General features: G+C 46.2%; 1 protein-coding gene across 1 annotated transcript in view; it reads left to right on the plus strand.

The window, feature by feature from the left end:
- Positions 1–9,805, plus strand: part of C8B (complement C8 beta chain) — a 38,739-nt gene extending 28,934 nt beyond the window's left edge. Inside the window, exons 10-12 of the mRNA XM_041772194.1 lie at positions 4,844–4,997; positions 7,166–7,234; positions 9,483–9,805. Of these exons, the coding sequence (XP_041628128.1) occupies positions 4,844–4,997; positions 7,166–7,234; positions 9,483–9,634 (375 nt within the window). The 3' untranslated portion in view covers positions 9,635–9,805. The remainder of the gene's footprint in view (positions 1–4,843; positions 4,998–7,165; positions 7,235–9,482) is intronic.
- The last annotated feature ends 7,342 nt before the right edge of the window (positions 9,806–17,147 follow it).

A 17,147-nucleotide genomic window follows, 5' to 3' on the forward strand; every position in this document is an offset into this window, starting at 1 on the left:
TCCTGAGAAGGGGACAAGATTAAATTTGAAGATGCATTAATCCTGGATGTAATAAGAGAGACTTCCCTGAGCTGATAATGCAACATGAAGAACTCATTGAAAAGGAGTCAAAAGTACGGAAAACAAAACAATACTGAAGCACATCCTTGTAATTTTTTTTTTTTGCTTTTAGAAACAAATATAATCCTACAAAAATAAAAGTTGTACTGGTCTTAGAATTCTTCAAAACACTAAATGCCTGAAAGACTAGTGGAGTGACAACCATGATTGTGAAGGAAAGACTCATAGCCCAGTGAAATGGTCACTGATGGATGAACAATCCCAAAGACATTTTCTAATTAGTAATGGAGTCACATAAAGAGTTGCCAGATTTGGCAAAGGAAGATGCATGGTGTCCAGTTAAATTTGAATTTTAGACAAACAATGGATAACTTTTAAAGTATAAGCATCCCCCAAATATTTCATGGGAAATGCTTGTACTACACAATTATTTGTTGTTTATCTAAAATTCAACTTTAGCTGGGGCATTCTGTATTTGACTGGCAATGCTAGTCACAAACTCTACCATCCAGGTACATTTCTATAAGTAGTCAGGGTGGCTAGGTTGTGGTCTGAGGTCCAAGCTGATGGAGAAGCTATTGTACAGAGTTCAGGCTTTGCCCGGGGTAGAAGGAAAAGATAGAGTTGTGAATGGTGCTCATATAGAGGCCAGGAAAGCCTCAATTATGCTGCAGTGAGAAAACTTCCAAATCTTAGCAATTTAATACAACAAAAGTTTATTTCTAAATCACAAAACATGCCCAAAGCATATTGGGGAGGGGGCTGTTTGAACTGCCCCTCAGGGATCCAGGAGATGGAGGCTTTATGTGATCATGTGCTCCCGAAATCACCAAAGCAGCGGTAAAGGAAGGGGAAATGTCACCTCACTCTGCTCTGAGAGCTTTACCCTCTGCTTACTTTCCATTGCTCAAAACAAGTCACGTTGTAAACCTGCCCTTAAGGATGTCAGGGAATGGCATCCCTGCTATGTACCCAGAGAGAAAAGCAGCTGATCAGTTGGTAAGCAGTGATAATCACACCTTTCTAAAGATGTGACCATCATAACTTTCTAAAGCAATGTACTCACAGATTCTCTAAAGGCAAATTACTCTGCCCGAAAAAGGTTTAAAATACAGATGTTGAGGTAACATTCCATGCTAAGATAATGTCGGACTTGGGCTACTGATCTCACCTCCAAAAATAAATTCTGAATTCCAAATAAGGAAACCATGAATAATAATTAAGTGGCAGATGACACGCAAATAAAATAATTTTGCCACAAATAAAATCCTTAATGTGTAAGGAATGAATGATACAATTTATACAAAAGACACATTTCAAAGGAAATAGACAACTTTCAGAACTACAATGGTGAATAAATATGCAAAGTGTTTCACTTTTCTAGGAATAAAAAATTAAAGTAACTGCATAATGTTTTTTACCTATCAAGTTGATAATGATTAAAAATCTACAATACTCAGTGTCAATGAGAGTGATGAGATGGGCACTTTTATAAAACAAGATGAGAACAGAAGTTGATACAACACATTAGAAAAAGAATGTAATTATACCCATAACATTAGAAATGTTTATAGTTTTTGATCCAAGTCTCAAATGCAATAATCAACTAAAGGAATCATTTTTTTTTTAAGATTTTATTTATTTATCATGACAGACACACACACAGAGAGAGAGAGAGAGAGAGAGAGAGAGGCAGAGACACAGGCAGAGGGAGAAGCAGGCTCCATGCAGGAGCCTGATGTGGAACTCGATCCCGGGTCTCCAGCATCACGCCCTGGGCCAAAGGCAGGCACTAAAACGCTGAGCCGGCCAGGGATCCCCCTAAAAGAATCATTTTAAAAGTTGCTAAAGATGTATGTATAAAAACATGCCTTCTTTTATGTTGTTTGCAGTAGCAAAAAAAAGGAAACAGGGGCATCTGAGTGGCTCAGTGGTTGAGCATCTGCCTTTGGCTCAGGTCATGATCCTGGGGTCCTGGGATTGAGTCCCCCATCGGGCTCCCCTCATGTAGCCTGCTTCTCCTTCTGCCTGTGTCTCTGCCTCTCTCTGTGTGTCTCTCATGAATAAATAAATAAAAATCTTAAAAAAAAAGGAAACAGACAATAACAGGGGAAGAGGTGACTACATTGTAGTCCATCGATATAACAGGATTCTATCCAACCCTAAAAAATCATTTTATCAAAGAATATTGAATGGCATGGGAAAATGCTCATAATAGGATATTAATTGAGGTAATGGAAAACTGTGCTTTCTTATGCCACCAGTTTGGTATAAATATCTGTCCACTTAACCAAAAATATACACTGAAAGGACACAAACCACGATGCTAACAGTTTGAATCCTTTTCTTCCGTTTACTGACTGTTTGCCTTTGGTATATCCATTTAACTTTTCTGTGTTTGACCCTCTTCATCTGTAAAATGGGGCTACAAAAGACTACCACCTCATAGGATTGTTGTAAAGGTTAAGTTAGATAATGTATGTACTTGGTTCAGCAGCTAATAACTGCTGCCAGTGCAATGGTTAGTTATTATCATTAAGAATGGTGATCACCTGGGGAGCCTGGGTGGCTCAGTTGGTTAAACATCTGACTCTTGATTACATCTCGGGTCAGGAAGTCAGGTTCACGAGATCAAGCCCTACATTGGGCTCCATGCTGGGTGTGGAGCCCACTTGAGGATTCTCTCTCCCTCTCCCTCTGCCCTGCCCTCCAAGCAAAAGAATGGTAATTACCAGGGTCCATTACAGGGAACTGCATGGAGTTTAATAAGTAGTGAGCACCATCCTTTTGCCATGATATGATAAAGTTTTCACAAGGGCAAGTGTGCTTAGGACCCAATGGTCAATATGAGTTGGTAAGACTGTGTGTTGGGGGGAGAAATAAGGAAGAACGAGAGAGAGAGAGAGAGAGGAGAAAAGAAGGCGAAAGAAAGGAGGGAAAGCCCAGCAAATGAAGGGACAATTATGCCCTACTGACTGAGAATAAAAAGGCAGCTGGGGAGTCTAGGAGGTGCTGCTCAGTCCCAAGGCAAACTGCAGACCACAAAACTTGGAGAACACTGCCGTAGAAATTGGAAATGGGAATAATTAAGCCATTTTTATCAAGAATTATTATAAACTAGTAAGAAAAACGAACGCTTTGGTTCAGAATCTTGGCAATACTCTTGCATGAATTCTTTGACTTTGTTCAAGTCACTTAACCCCATCTGAAAACAAGGCTAGTCATTGCTACCTTGTGAGGATGCAGTGGGATCACGTTTGTCAACCACCAGCACAGCTGCCGGCACACAATTCACGTAGGAGGTTTATTCTGGTTTTGCCACCGACTTGCTCTCTGTCCTGGAGCAAATCTCAGTGCTGGTAGGAGAATGCCTGGGGGGCTAAAGGCAGCCTTTCAAGGTGCTGTGGCAGGGAATGCAGATTGTTAGAGGAGCTCACACTGGTGTACAGCAAAGCCCCCACTTCTCTACCATCCCTCCCCCACGTGTGGCCAGCAGGCTGGACGGTTCTGCAAACCGCCTCTGGATCAATTCATTGACCACAAAACGGTGAGACAATGGGACCACCAAGGGACCTTGCTTTGCCCACTGGAGCGAAGGTCAGCGTCAGATGCATTAAGAAATGGAAGCAATTTTCTTCCCACTGGAGGCTTCTATTAGGCATGATTGCCTGCATTTAGACAGACCCTAAACTCTCCAGAGCTGGATTAGGGCAGGATCACAAACAAAATCTGGAGAGGAACCTGGCCCTGGAGCTGAAAGTAGGGCCAAGAGGCTCTGAACATTTTTAACTACCTCTTTGCACTTTGCCTCAGGCTTTTCCTAGCCTGTCAACATCACCACACTGGCCTGTGACTTCCTCTTGTGGAACACTGCCATGCCCAGGGGAGACCAGCATCACTCTCTCTTTGTCTACATGTCTCCTGTCCAGCTCCTCTCCCCTGGCTATTGCCTTGATGAGGTCTCCCATCCCCCATTCATTCTCCCAGCCATTTTTATTAGCTGTTCTCACTAAGCTTGGGGCTAGAGCCCAGAGACACAGGGCTGAGCAGGATACAGTCCTGATCTCCAGCAGCTTACCTTCTAACTCAAGAAGGGAAACAAGGAGATTTCAACACATTTAAAAAAAAATAATGACCACAAAGGAGCAAAGAGAATTTGTATCAGATGAGCACTGGACTGTATCCTGAACACTTCATGGTGAGAAGGTGTTCTGTGAGCTTTGGAGCTCAGGAAAGGCTTCATGATGGTGGTGTTTGCATGATGTGAATGATTTTGCCAAATTTGGAGAGGGGAGCGATGTTGGGACAAAGCTCCATAAGAGTTTCAAAGAGCAGCTTGAAAATCACTTCCTCTCCTCCATCAAAGACAGACTGACCACCTGCTCCTCTGCCCCCATTCCAAGTTTGCACTCATGCTCTAACTGTGATGGTGTAAGAACTTGTTACTGCGTCTCTTTCCCTCTGGATACCGAGTTTCTTGAGAGTGTGGATTTTATCTTACTCATTCCTTATGCTTAATGCTTGACACTTAGGAGGTATTCAGTAAGAGTTGACCTGAACTCGAATGAATTTATTTGTGGATATTGAGTGGGATGGGACAGCTAGAGGATGGAGCATCCACCTACATACTGGGGCATCCAGCCAGTTCCCGATCAACCCACTTGTCTCCATGCACTCCATGTCTCCATGCAAAAGTGAGCACTCTTTGCTCACCCCTTTGGAACCGTGCTCCATCCTTCTGTTGGAGGTTTTCTGTTGAAATCCATGCCTTTCCTCTCCCCAGGCAGAGCCTCTGTATGAACTGGTGACAGCCACGGACTTTGCCTACTCTAGCACAGTAAGACAGAACATGAAGCAGGCTCTGGAGGAGTTCCAGAAGGAAGTCAGCTCTTGCCGCTGTGCTCCTTGCCAAGGGAATGGAGTCCCAGTTCTGAAAGGTACCATTTCCAGGCAGCTGGTGTCTCTGTGGAAGACATCATCTGGAGGGGCTGATGCTGGGGGCCAGAACATGTCTTCAAATCCACATACCGCCCAGGGTATCTCCAGAAGAATTCTAGGTCAGTCCCAAGGTCTCTATCTGGGGTCCCAGGGACTATCATAAAGCCCTCTTTATTTTCTCAGAGGGAAAAAAAAGAGCCCCCTGGCCACTCAGAGCCTCCTAAACTGACCTCCTCCACTCTCATTAAGCATTAGAACTACCTGATGCCTTCAGAGCTACTGATGCTCAGGCCCCATCTGGATCGTGTGACTCTCAAGAAGGCCCCTCATCAGGATGGGTAAACCATCTCCAAGTAGTTCTAATCTGCAGCTGGGGTGTGACTCACAACTGCTAAAGTCCCACAACGAGGTGGCATGGGACCAAGTTGCCCCCCCCACACACTCAGGTGCAGCTCAGGTACAAAGAGCACTATGTGCCTCTAAGGCAGACCCCAGCCCAGGCTGCATGTGAGAACCACCCAGGGAACTTTAGCACAAACACAAAGTCCTCAACCCAGAACAACTAAAGTGAATCATTGGGACTGGCCTTTGAAAAACCCTTCCAGATGATTGCACCGTAGAGTCAGGGCTGAGAAGCTGCTCTACAGCTGAATTCACTGGCACACAGGATCCATGATTTCCCCAGCTTACAAGCTAGTGGGGGAGCTGGGCCTAACCAAAGAGTCACACTGAAGTGTACCAAGCATTAGAACACGTGTTATTCTCTTTCCTAAGAGGACAGAATGTGGGCAACTAGGTCCTGCTGCTCTGGCTACCAGAATACCTAAGATCCAGTCGCAGGGGACACAGTAAAACCCATCTGTCCTTAGATGTCTCATATAAAGACAGATGGTATGATGCATCACAGGGTATGATGCACATTCACTGTGCATCACAGGGCAGCCCATAAAACCGAAGGAGCAGGCTGAGACTGTGAGGTCTGTAACAAGGGGTGGGGATGGATGTGGGAAATCTCTCTGGGCCAAATAAGAGGCCCTGGGCAGTGCGTGTCCTGACCAATACCTGGTGAGAAGATTGGGGGATGGGAGGGAGGATTGGCAGCAAGGATGGGCCACTTGAACTTGATTCCTAACTTAAGGGCCATTTCCAGGGCCCTGCAATGGACACAGCAAATTTGGCATTTGCTAAGCCTTGGGACCTTAAGCTCCTGTCATGATGGCTGAGGAAGAATCCAGTCCAGCATAAAGCCAAAACAAGGTGTCATGAGCAATTGGGTGCAGCAGATCCCCACCTAGGGAGGGTCCAACCTGGACTTAGCCTATGTGGACAGAGCCAGCTCAACAGAGGGGACACAGAGACCTCTTCCCAAAAGAGACTGAGACTCTTGGACAGAGTGGATAGGAGCAAAGCAGACAGAAGTGAGAGCCTAAGGCTGGGAAATTCTGCCATTGGGATAGGGACACCTAAGTGGGGATGAAGTGAGCAAGAAATTGGATCAGCCCATCAGCCCAAGGGCTTGATCTAGGGTTGCTGAAATCCCCTTGTGTGAGAATTGGAACCACCTGAGAAGGTGCACTGGTATGAGGGAGACTGTGAGGGCAGAGACTGGGGTGTTCATGGGCCTCACCTAGAAAGGATAATCCTGCGAAAGGAATCTGTGTGATCCAGATGAGAGTAGCTCCAGGATGACCTGTTGCAGATTAACATAAAGAATAACTTCCAAAGGGTCAAAATTGGCCAAAGATAGGATGAGACATCTAAGGACAGTGAGATTCCCCCCACTCCCACCCCAACACTAGGAGTGTTTAAGCAGAGGCTGGACAATTAAATGCCTCGTGGTGAACTTGAGCACCAATGACCAGGGGCCTCAGTGAACACTCACATCACTTCTGATGCTAGAAACTTACCATGCTGGGTGGGTCAAATGTCAGCTCACGAGTAATTCTCAACAATGCCGTGTGATTCCCCATGATGGCAATAAATGCCCTTCATGAGCAAAAGGCGCTCAAGGAAGGAGGAGGTATCCTTGGCACTAAAACCATTCAACTAAATGTTTCTCCTACTTTAATCTAATGGCACAGTGTCACCCCTTTGCTGTGGAGGGCTGAGCTCAGGAGTTGTGCTTCACAGGGTATGATTCACACTCACTGTGCATCATCTTTTCCAGAATCACGCTGTGACTGCATCTGTCCTATTGGATCCCGGGGCCCAGCCTGCGAGGTCACCTATGAGAAAAGTAAGGAGACTGAGAGTTGGTCAAAAAAAAGGAAAACCTAGGGAATTCCAGAGGATCAAAAAAAGGAAAATCTAGGGAATTCCAGAGGTCAAAAAAAGGAAAATCTAGGGAATTCCAGAGGATCATCCCCCCCAGGTTGGGGATGTCAGGTTGGGAGCTGGGTGCTATGACATTTGAGATACATCCTGGCTCTTGATTTTATATTTTGTTGTTCTCACAGCCAAGAGTGCTTCATCTCACAGGACTATTAATGCGTGGCATTTACAAGTCATTTCTTTGAATCATTCTGGAATGCTTACCTTCTTTTTTTTTTTTAAACTGAACTTTTATTCAACCCTCAAAATCCAGCACAGAATCACCTTCTTTTGTAAAAGTTCTAACCCTCCGCCCCTGAGTAAAATTAGTGAATTCCTCCTATGTGCTCCCGTAGCACTTTGAACATATGCTTTTATAGTACTTAGTACATTATATGTTGGATTATGTGTGTCTGTCTCCCCTATGTGTGTGAGCAGAGATCATGTTCCATTTATCTCTGTGTCCCCATGGCCCAGCATAGTTCCTGCTCAGTGGTAGCTGCTGAATGAACCAACGAAAGACTGGACTATCATCAAGATCCCTTCCAGCTCTCAGATTCTTTGGCCAGTTTATTATCTGAGTTCTCAACATGCTCCCTTCTCTTCAATTCCCTTCCCTCTGCTCCCCTCTCTTCCCCTCCCCTCCCTTCCCTTCTCTCTGCCCGCCTCCCCTCCCTTTCTCTTTTCTTTTCGGTGGTACCATTAAAAAAGGAAATGACACACCCAGTAGAAACAAGGAGGCACTGTACTGTGTATCGGGCACCTTGCTGAGTGCTCAGACTCAGCGTGGGTTGGGGTTTCATCTCTATCATTCAGTAACTGTGATCTTGAGCAACTTAAGTGACCTCTTGGTGCCTCAATTTCCTCATCAGTAAAATGGAGGCGACGATACGAACTACCTCTTAGAGGTAGTTCGTATCGTCTTGAGTTTCTCATGAAACATATAAAACCCTTGGAATAATGCCTAACACATCATAAGGGCAAAATAAGTGTTGGTTAGTTTGTTTTAGGGAAAAATGAACAGCGTTACTTTGTATTTTACACATATCAGATCCTTTTGGTCCTCACAATATCACCGCAAAATAGGTACCATCCATATCCCCACTGTATTGATGAAGAAACTGAGGTGTGGTAGGTCACTAACTAGTTTCCTCAGTGGTTGCACAGTGAATGTAGGGCCCCAGGTTCAGGTCCAATGGGTCTGTCACAGCCTTTGCTTTCAACTCCTGCCTGCACTATTCTCCCTAGTGAAATGCTCAGGATTGTCCTGACCCACCTCCAGCCCTACAATGCAACCAGGACCCACACAGTGCTGTGCCTCCTGAGTGTGTGGTGCACAACCATAGGATTTCTCCTGGTTGGAGGAGGCCTTGGACACCTCCTACTGTAGCCTTCTCATTTTACCAGTGGGCAGGCCCAGAGATACTAAGTAACGCATGTGGAATTGTACTGCCCATCAGAGGCTCAGCCAGACACATGATATATGTGGTGGATGGAATCAATTACATGTCAATCTCATCAACAACCAAAAAATCCTCAAGGTAAAGACAAATGTCAGGGAGGGGAGAGTGCATTGTTTGTTATTATTTCATATGACACACAATGCCCACAGATAGGTAGATAACAGAGCTGCCAGGTTATACATTGACAAGAAGTAAACTACCCAGCATCCTGTGGCTGGGAAATGACTAAGTGGAGAGCCGTTCATTCAACAGATGTTTACCAAAGGCCTCATATGTGCCAGCTTAAGTGCTAGGGTTCAGTGGTAGGCAAATCCAGTCATCCAATCATCATGGAGACTGCTGTTCAGAAAGAAAGACCTATATCATTTGAATTGTCTCCGAAATACATTTAAAGTTTTAGTTGTAACTGCTATAAAATGCTTGAAAGCTTGAAATATGAAGAATTGGTGGGAGGTTAGAGGACTGAGATCTGTAGGGTAAATGGGATTGACCAGATGAACAGAGGAGGAAAGAGTATTCTGGGCCAGGGAAACAGTATCTGCAAAGGCCCCGTGGTGGAAGGGAGCATGCAAGTACAGTGGTGTGCAAGGACAGCTGATGGGAGGGAGATCAGAGCTGACTCCCAGAGCCTTTTGGCTTATAGGCCCCACCCCTCCATAGGGCACCAGGGTGTAACAAGGGCTAACTAATGTTCACTGATCTTTCTTCTAGATGTCCCCATTGATGGGAGGTGGAATTGCTGGTCAAACTGGTCTCCGTGTTCTGGAGGACATAAAACAAGACAAAGGCAGTGCAACAATCCACCTCCTCAAAATGAAGGCAGCCCCTGCTTGGGCCCTGCTTCAGAAACACTTAACTGTTAAGGAAGAAGAGCTTCTAGTAGATACTTCTGTGGGCTGCTCACTGCAAAAGCTCTGAGCTCTTAGGAACTCCGGCCCAGATACCTCATACCAGTTTCCACCTGGGGCCAGCCCAAGGGTAGAGGACTGTGCCATTCAGGGTGTTTGAAATAAAGCTGTTATTTGCAAAATGCACACTGATTTGAACAAATAATGAGTTAAACATAAACTACAGGTTCCTTAAAGGCTTAAGAATCTCGGAAATGCTCACTTCTCTCGTGTGTAGTTTTATGCCTCTCCCATGTACTAACCAGCCAGGAACTGTGCTAGAGTTGTTCACACTGAAGTCCTACTGTCCAGCAGTGATAGGCACAGAGTAGGTACCCAGGAGTGAATCAGTGAATGGCTATTCAGTTGTTCTTCCGTTGAGGACAACATGGTCTCATTCAGTGACAATGGTGGTGACTACGTATCGAATGATTACTATGCCAGCCACACTGCTCAGTGTTAATTCATCCCATCCTCAAGCCGGCCTTATGAGGTGGGTGCTGTAGGAGCCCTATCCAACAGCTGAGGGAACTGGGGCCTCGACAGCCAAGTGGCTTGTCCAGGGTTGTGCAGTTAGGAAGTGGCAAAGCTGGGCTGCAAGCCCAGGCGCTTGGGCTCCGGAAGTTTAGGATGTATGTGTAGTTTATGTGTAGTTTAGGTGTATGTGTGTGGTATTGAGAGTCTTCACCCCCTGCGTCCTGAGGAGGGTGATCCTGGCTCCTCCGCTCCCGTTGAGGCTGAGCAAAGGAAGGGCGAGGTTGGGCACGTCTGAAGCAAGAGTTTTGGGACAGAGTTCAATTATTGTGATGTGAGTGGGTGCCCAGAGGAGGTCCTGAGCTGGAGAAAAGAGCAAGGGATACTGATCACTGAATGGAAGAGGAAGGAAGGAAGGAAGGAAGGAAGGAAGGAAGGAAGGAAGGAAGGAAGGAAGGAAGGAAAAAAAGGAAGGGGAAAGGAGGAAGGGGAAAAGAGGAAGGAAGGGACAGAGTGGGGAGGGAGGGAGAAAGAGAAGAAGGGAGGAAGGAGGAAGGAAGGAAGATGTAGTGGCTGGAAGAAGGAACATCAAGGGAAAGTTCAATTTGATGGGTCGAGCAATGAGCAATGTGCACCTTCCCCTACCTCTGTACGTCTCACTTTGCTCACTTGTGCTTTTGTCCGAATCCCACCTGGGTGAGGGAGGTACTTGAGCAGAGAGAAATTCTGCCCCCTCTTGGGCAGTTTGTTGATGTTCAAGTCACTAAAAACCAAAATACTTTGGTTTCTTAGACTGAGTCAAGGTGATCATTCAGGCTTTCTTGCTCTCATCCATTCCATCACACTGAAACAGCCCTTAGGATCTGTTTGTTTTTGGATGCTCCCTGTCTGGTTGCAGAAGTTCATGTGAGTTTTCAAAATCAAATTGGCCCGGGGGGCGGGGGGGACAGTGGTTGAAGGTGAATTGGTTCATCCTATTCTTTTTAAACCAATTTGTTTTCAGCCGTGTCATCTGCTTCCATTTGCCTCTGGGCTAGGTGGCTGGTGCCTAAGACCTTCACACATCCATGGCACCAAAGCGTGGGTCACGGCCACCCACCAGTCTGGCCCACCCGGCCATCTGGAGTCGAGTCCATAGAAGAATCTGGAGCTCAGTCCTGACCTCTGGGGGTTGTTGCAGCAAGCATGTAGGTTCCCTGCCCTGTCCCCTCTCTTGTCCCCCACAGCCCTGCCCCTGAGCTGATGGGCCTAGGCTTGTTTGCCTTGATATTATTGCTTTGCCGTCTGCTGTTATTTCAACAAGCTAATTCAATAATGTTTTATCTCTTTCATTATACCGAAGCTGTATAATTTTCTTGAGTTATAATCTATCTTCTTTTAAGGTTCCCCAGAGACGGGAAAGAGTGGTTCTGTCTTTGGTTGATGGGAGGCTCCCAGGAAGCCTGTGCTAGCACGTTGAAGCCAGCGCTGCCAAATTAAATTCTGAATCTCAATCACAGCCACCACTTCTAATGGGAAATTTAAGTTGATTATGGAGATGACAGCCCAGGTTCACGTTTATTGCATTTAGCAGAAATTGTTTATCCTATTAAATACGGTCTTGAAGGAGAAACAATTGAATTTTGGAGTGCCGGTGAATACCCGGGTGACGCCCAGGTACTGCTAAACTGTGTAATAATTATATTCTTATTTGTGGGCTGAACTTCCCCTCGTGGCTCTTTTTGCAAACAAATGCATTTAGGAGGAGGCTGAAACATAGTGTAAGAATTAAACAAAATAAATGCAGGCTGTGTTTTTGGCAACCCTCGGCAACTGTAGCTCACGCTGGCGTACCCGGGACAGAACTGCAGTGTCCGTGGGGCACAGTCCAGGCAGTGTAGTTTGGCAGTGGTCCTGGAAGCTTGAACACGCCACCAGATACCTGGATGTGGGAGAGTTTTGCATCCAAGAGCATGAATCTCTGAAATGCCATGAGCGATGCTGTGCACTTGATGTCGGGGCGGGGGCTCTCCACCTCTGCTTGCTCCCTGTGTGACCTTGGCCTAATCACATAACTTCTACGGGAATAATCATTATTATAATTATTTTAACAATAGTAATAATAATAACAGCTGCCAATTAGACAGTGCTGTTCAGTTTATGGAGTCTTTTAACCTGCATGATCTCAGTACATCTTTATCTGAATTTGATGGGGCGGAGATATTAATACAATCATCATGTGATGTGTAGAGAGAGCTTCATAGGGAAGCAAGATCCTTACCATGAATGGGCTCACTGTGGAAGTCAAGGTGGGCTACTGAAGTTGGGAGAAAAAGCATCTGCTGATGCTGAATCCAGAGGCACATGCCATCTTTATTTTAAAGAAGAGGACTTTGGCCTGTTCCCAAGCACTTATTTGAAAAGCTCTTGGGAAAGAGTGAGCCTGCAGCAGAAAGCCCTTGGGACACCAGCCAGGTCTCCCTGGGGACCTTCTGATTAGCCTCGTGGTGGAGAACTATTTTGTTTTATGGATTGAAGATGTCTTTAATGACATTATGTCTCCTTGCCAACATCTCTAGGCTTTGAGGACATTTTGTTATAATTTACTCATGTACCATCTCCTAATCTTCCTCAAATATAATGTCCGTGAAGGAGGGATAGTATCTACTGCACTCTGAGGTCTCAAGTACCCAGCGCAGTGCCTGGCACAGCAGGCAACAATAAATCATTGTTGCATGAATTAATTAACTACAAATAGGCGTGTGAGTGGGCCGAGGGCAGAACGTTCCCAGGCTGGTGAGAAACTTGAGTGAATTCGTGGCACATGACGGCAGCATCATGAAATTTGGTGTACAGCAACCCAGAGGGAAGGGACAACCCCCATAGCAGTGGCTGGGGGAGGCATCCTCAGCCAGCTTTGTGGGCAGCAATATAAAAGAGCTAGAAAAAGAAGAGAGAGAAAAACAGATTGGGGCTGATGATCCTCAGGTAGGGGTGTCAGTGACACCCACTGGGGACCGCCAGAAACCTTCAGGGCAACTTTATTGAGGAAGAGAGCAGAAAACTCTGCAACCATTGGTGGGGTGAATCTAAGAAACATATTTCGAGAGGATGCCAAGCCAAGGCTCCAGGGGGTTAAAGGCCGGCCCAGCAGGTGGCAGAGGTGGGAAATGAACAAAGAGTAACCCCCTCAACATGTTGTCTTCTGGTATTCTGCTTCCCCCTCATTTTTTCCTCTATGGATTCATTTGAAACCTGGAACGCACACCTAAAAACCCAACAGCCACACACTGGAGTAGCCCCCACCGTAAGTCTTCGGGATTCCCTGTTTATTGAATGTTGCTGTCACGAAATCAGATTTTTCTGTATAGTGTTTTCCTCTTCGAGCTATTTTTCATGAATGGCAGGCCAGATTCCATACAGAGGCATTCAGAAATTTAGAGTTTACTGAGCTGCCCAGGGAAAGGCACAACCTCTTAGGCCAAACTGGAGACACAGAGGAAGAGAAGCCGAGTGCCCTGGTTTATGGGAGCGTGTGCTCTGGTGCCGCGCTGCCTGCCTCTGAGGCATTGTCTGGCTCTGCGGCTTATTAGCTTTGTGGCTTGGTGCAAGCTTGGTACCCATCTGTGTGCTTTCATTTCTTCATCTGTAAGATGGGGATGGTTACAGCAGCAACCTCCTCGGGCTCGGGGAGCATATGTGAACACGCACAAAGTCAGCACTCCATAGTGAGCTATGTCACTGACGTTGTTGTTTCTGGGGATTCTCAAAACATCAACAAGGGCAGTGGTTTGATGGTTTGTTGGTTTGTTTTTTAAAAGTCATTCAAGACTACTCTAAAAACATTTCAGTGCTAAACCCACTATAACCATGAGAACAAGAAAGATGTAAAATCGCTTAGCTCCTAGGAGATGTCTTCATAAAGGACATGGAAGGCTTTTGTATCCCAAGCTGTGGGTTATTAAGGGAAAATGTAACAGCATAATAACTAATATTTGCAGAGGGCATTACCAGCTACAAAGAACTTTCACATACCTAATCCAGCTTAATCCTCTCAATGGCTACAAGAGGAAGGATTTATTATCTGCCTTTGACAGGTGATGAGAAGGAGCCTCGGAGAGACTGAGCAATTTGCCCAAGACCACACAGCTGCAAAGTGGCAGACCTGCCTCAGTCCCATGGCTGCACCCCAGTTTCTTGCCACAACAGAAGCAGACCCAGCTGCATTATGCAGCAGGTGCCTGACCACCTGCCCACTGCATAGAAGAGGTAGAGAGAGGCCCCCAGTCTGGCATCCCTGCAGCAGGGAAGCAGAGCTGTTTCGGAGGACTTGCAGGCAGACAGAGGTATAAAACTCAGTGCCACCACTTCCTAGATGAGTGGTCATGATCAAGTCACTTATCCTGTGTGCCTTGGTGCCCTCATCAGAATATGGGGCCAGGGGATCCCAGAGTGGCTCAGCGGTTTAGCACCTGTCTTTGGCCCAGGGCCTGATCCTGGAGACCTGGGATCAAGTCCCACGTTGGGCTCCCTCTCTGCTTCTCTCTCTGCCTGTGTTTCTGCCTCTCTCTCTCTCTCTCTCTCTCTTTCTCATCTATCATGAATAAATAAGTAAAATCTTTAAAAAAAAAAAAAAAAAAGAACATGGGGCCAGTCGTCCTCATGGCACAATGTGAGAATTGAATGACATGGCATGAGCAGAGGGACGGCCATCACCCAGGTGCGTGGCACATGGGCGCTGCTCAACCGCCTTTCCATTCTTGGGTGCTAAACAAATAAACCCTGTCTACCATCTGCCTCTTCTCACCCTGCCTAACATCTGTCTCTTTTGGGGGCATGTAGGTTGCATTTTACAGAAAGGAAAAGGGGAAGAAACAGGGATTGCATTTGCGGTAGGAAATTCTTGGAGGATTGTCAGAGAGTCAAATGGCTGGTCTGACATTCACCTCTGTGCAGGAGGCCGCTGCAGCGCCCGGGCACTACCATTATCCATGGTTGCACCCACCGGTTATCTCGCGTCTCCACCTTGCAACCCCAGGTGTTCCTTCATCCATCACTGGCCATTGTCTGGTATCCACTCCTTCTTCCCCCCACTGCCTCCTGCCTGACGGGCCTCCTTGTTAATAAGCCAGTTTGTTCATATCCTGAAAACTATCTGATTCTGGTCCCTTTTATCCCAAACACCATCCATCCATCAACTGCTGGCTCTACATGCTTGGTTAGGAAAATAGGAATGGAGGAGGGAGGCGAAAAATAGATAAAACTTCTTAGCTGCTATCTCTAAAGAAATAGAATGGATAAATAGATCCATCAGACATGTATCATGCCACTGGACAGCAAAGTCCATTTGTTAAAAACTGGTTAGGCGGGAGGATTTATCTCACATTTTAAGCTGCTAATGTAGAAGGGAAACAGTTTCCTTTATCTCTCCCAGGGGAGGGGAGAACCCCCAAGGCCACTAATGCAGAATTTTTAACTCGATTTGATGGGCTTTTCTTCACTAAGGTTGAAAAGGTGGTTTCTGTCTCAAGTTTACACAGCCTCTTGGAATGGTGTGGGCTCTCCTCTGATACACCAGGAGGGTTGCAGGACCTGGAAGTCCTATGAGAATATCTTCCATGGGGTTCTCTCCCACAAATTCTTGACCTTACATGCTAAGGTCATTTCAGAGCCCTTGCTTCCAGCACAGAGGGACCAGAGAGAGAACAGCATCCAATAAACTTTGACTAGGAAGCTCCTACATGCCTGGCACTATGCTAGGTACCGAGGTTCCAAAAGTAAAGATGAGTTTCTATCTGCTCTACAAATGCTACTAGGTGAGGGAGACAGACAAGTAAGCCATAGTGATAGCCTGGAAAGTGCTGGAATACAGAACCATAGGAAGGAGTGGCACCTGATGAAGTGCAGGCAAATGCGAGGGGTCGGAGTTGACATCTAACCTCTAGCCTGAAGATTACTGGCAAAGAGCTAGGAGAAGGGGGAGTTGGCAGGTAGGGTGCTTCATTCGGGGTAGTACGTGCAAAGACCTGCAGGGGACAAAAAGCCTGAGATGTTTGAGGAACTAAATGGGAAATCATTCATTCAACAAATATTTGTTGACACACACACCCCACCCCTTGCCATTAAGAGCAAATGCTATTCCAGGCACCTTGGATCTAGGCATGAAAAAAATTTACGTATTAATGGGGGAGGCATACCAAGAAAAATAGAAGATAAGCAAATCTATAATCTCCGGTAGTGCTAAGTGCCATACAAGAAAAATAAATAGGAGTAAGGACCTTGGAGGGGTAATATTTGAGCAGAGACTTGAATGAAATAAGAGCATGAGTCTTGGATGAGCTCATTTAGTGGATGAGCATTTCAGGCAGTGGGGACAGCAGATGCAAAGGTTCTGAGGCATGAGAGAGCTTGGCATGTGTGAGGAACCACAAACAGGCTTTTATGGCTAGAGCAACATGATCGAAGGAAGGACTAAATAGAAGAAAACAGAGCCAAAAGCTAGACGTATAGGGCTTTGTACATCCTGTAAGGGCAATAGATTTTTAGTATAAGTCGCTCATAGAACCTAAAAAAGGAGCTGAAGATGGAGTGGCATCAGATCCTAGAGAACCTTATGAATCCAGTTAAAAGCACTTGGGCTCTGGGGTACTAACCACCAGGAGTGCCCGAGATGAGCAGGGAAGTGACAGGGAAGTGGCATCTACAGAAATTTCCCCAGGACCAAGCACCAGCTGCCCTCAGGAAAGGCTCAGTGACCAAACCAAAGGTCTGAACTCAGCAGTCCCCAGCCTGAGAAGGACCAGCATCCAAAACAAGGCGCTGAACAGTAAACTGCCACCCCTGCCACCCCACCCCATGGGTTCCCACCCCTGTGACTTTGTACATGCTGTTTCCTCTGCCCTTTCTCCACCTTTCCTTGCTTATCTAACTCCCACTCATTTCCTAGACTCCGCTGGCCATCCTCTCCTCCTCCGGGCTGTCCTCCCTGCTCTCCCAGCCGGGCTAGCCCCCGCAGCCCTCTGGGCTTCCCACTGGC

This window comes from Vulpes lagopus, chromosome 10, assembly GCF_018345385.1.
Source record: "Vulpes lagopus strain Blue_001 chromosome 10, ASM1834538v1, whole genome shotgun sequence".
Taxonomy (NCBI): Eukaryota; Metazoa; Chordata; class Mammalia; order Carnivora; family Canidae; genus Vulpes; species Vulpes lagopus.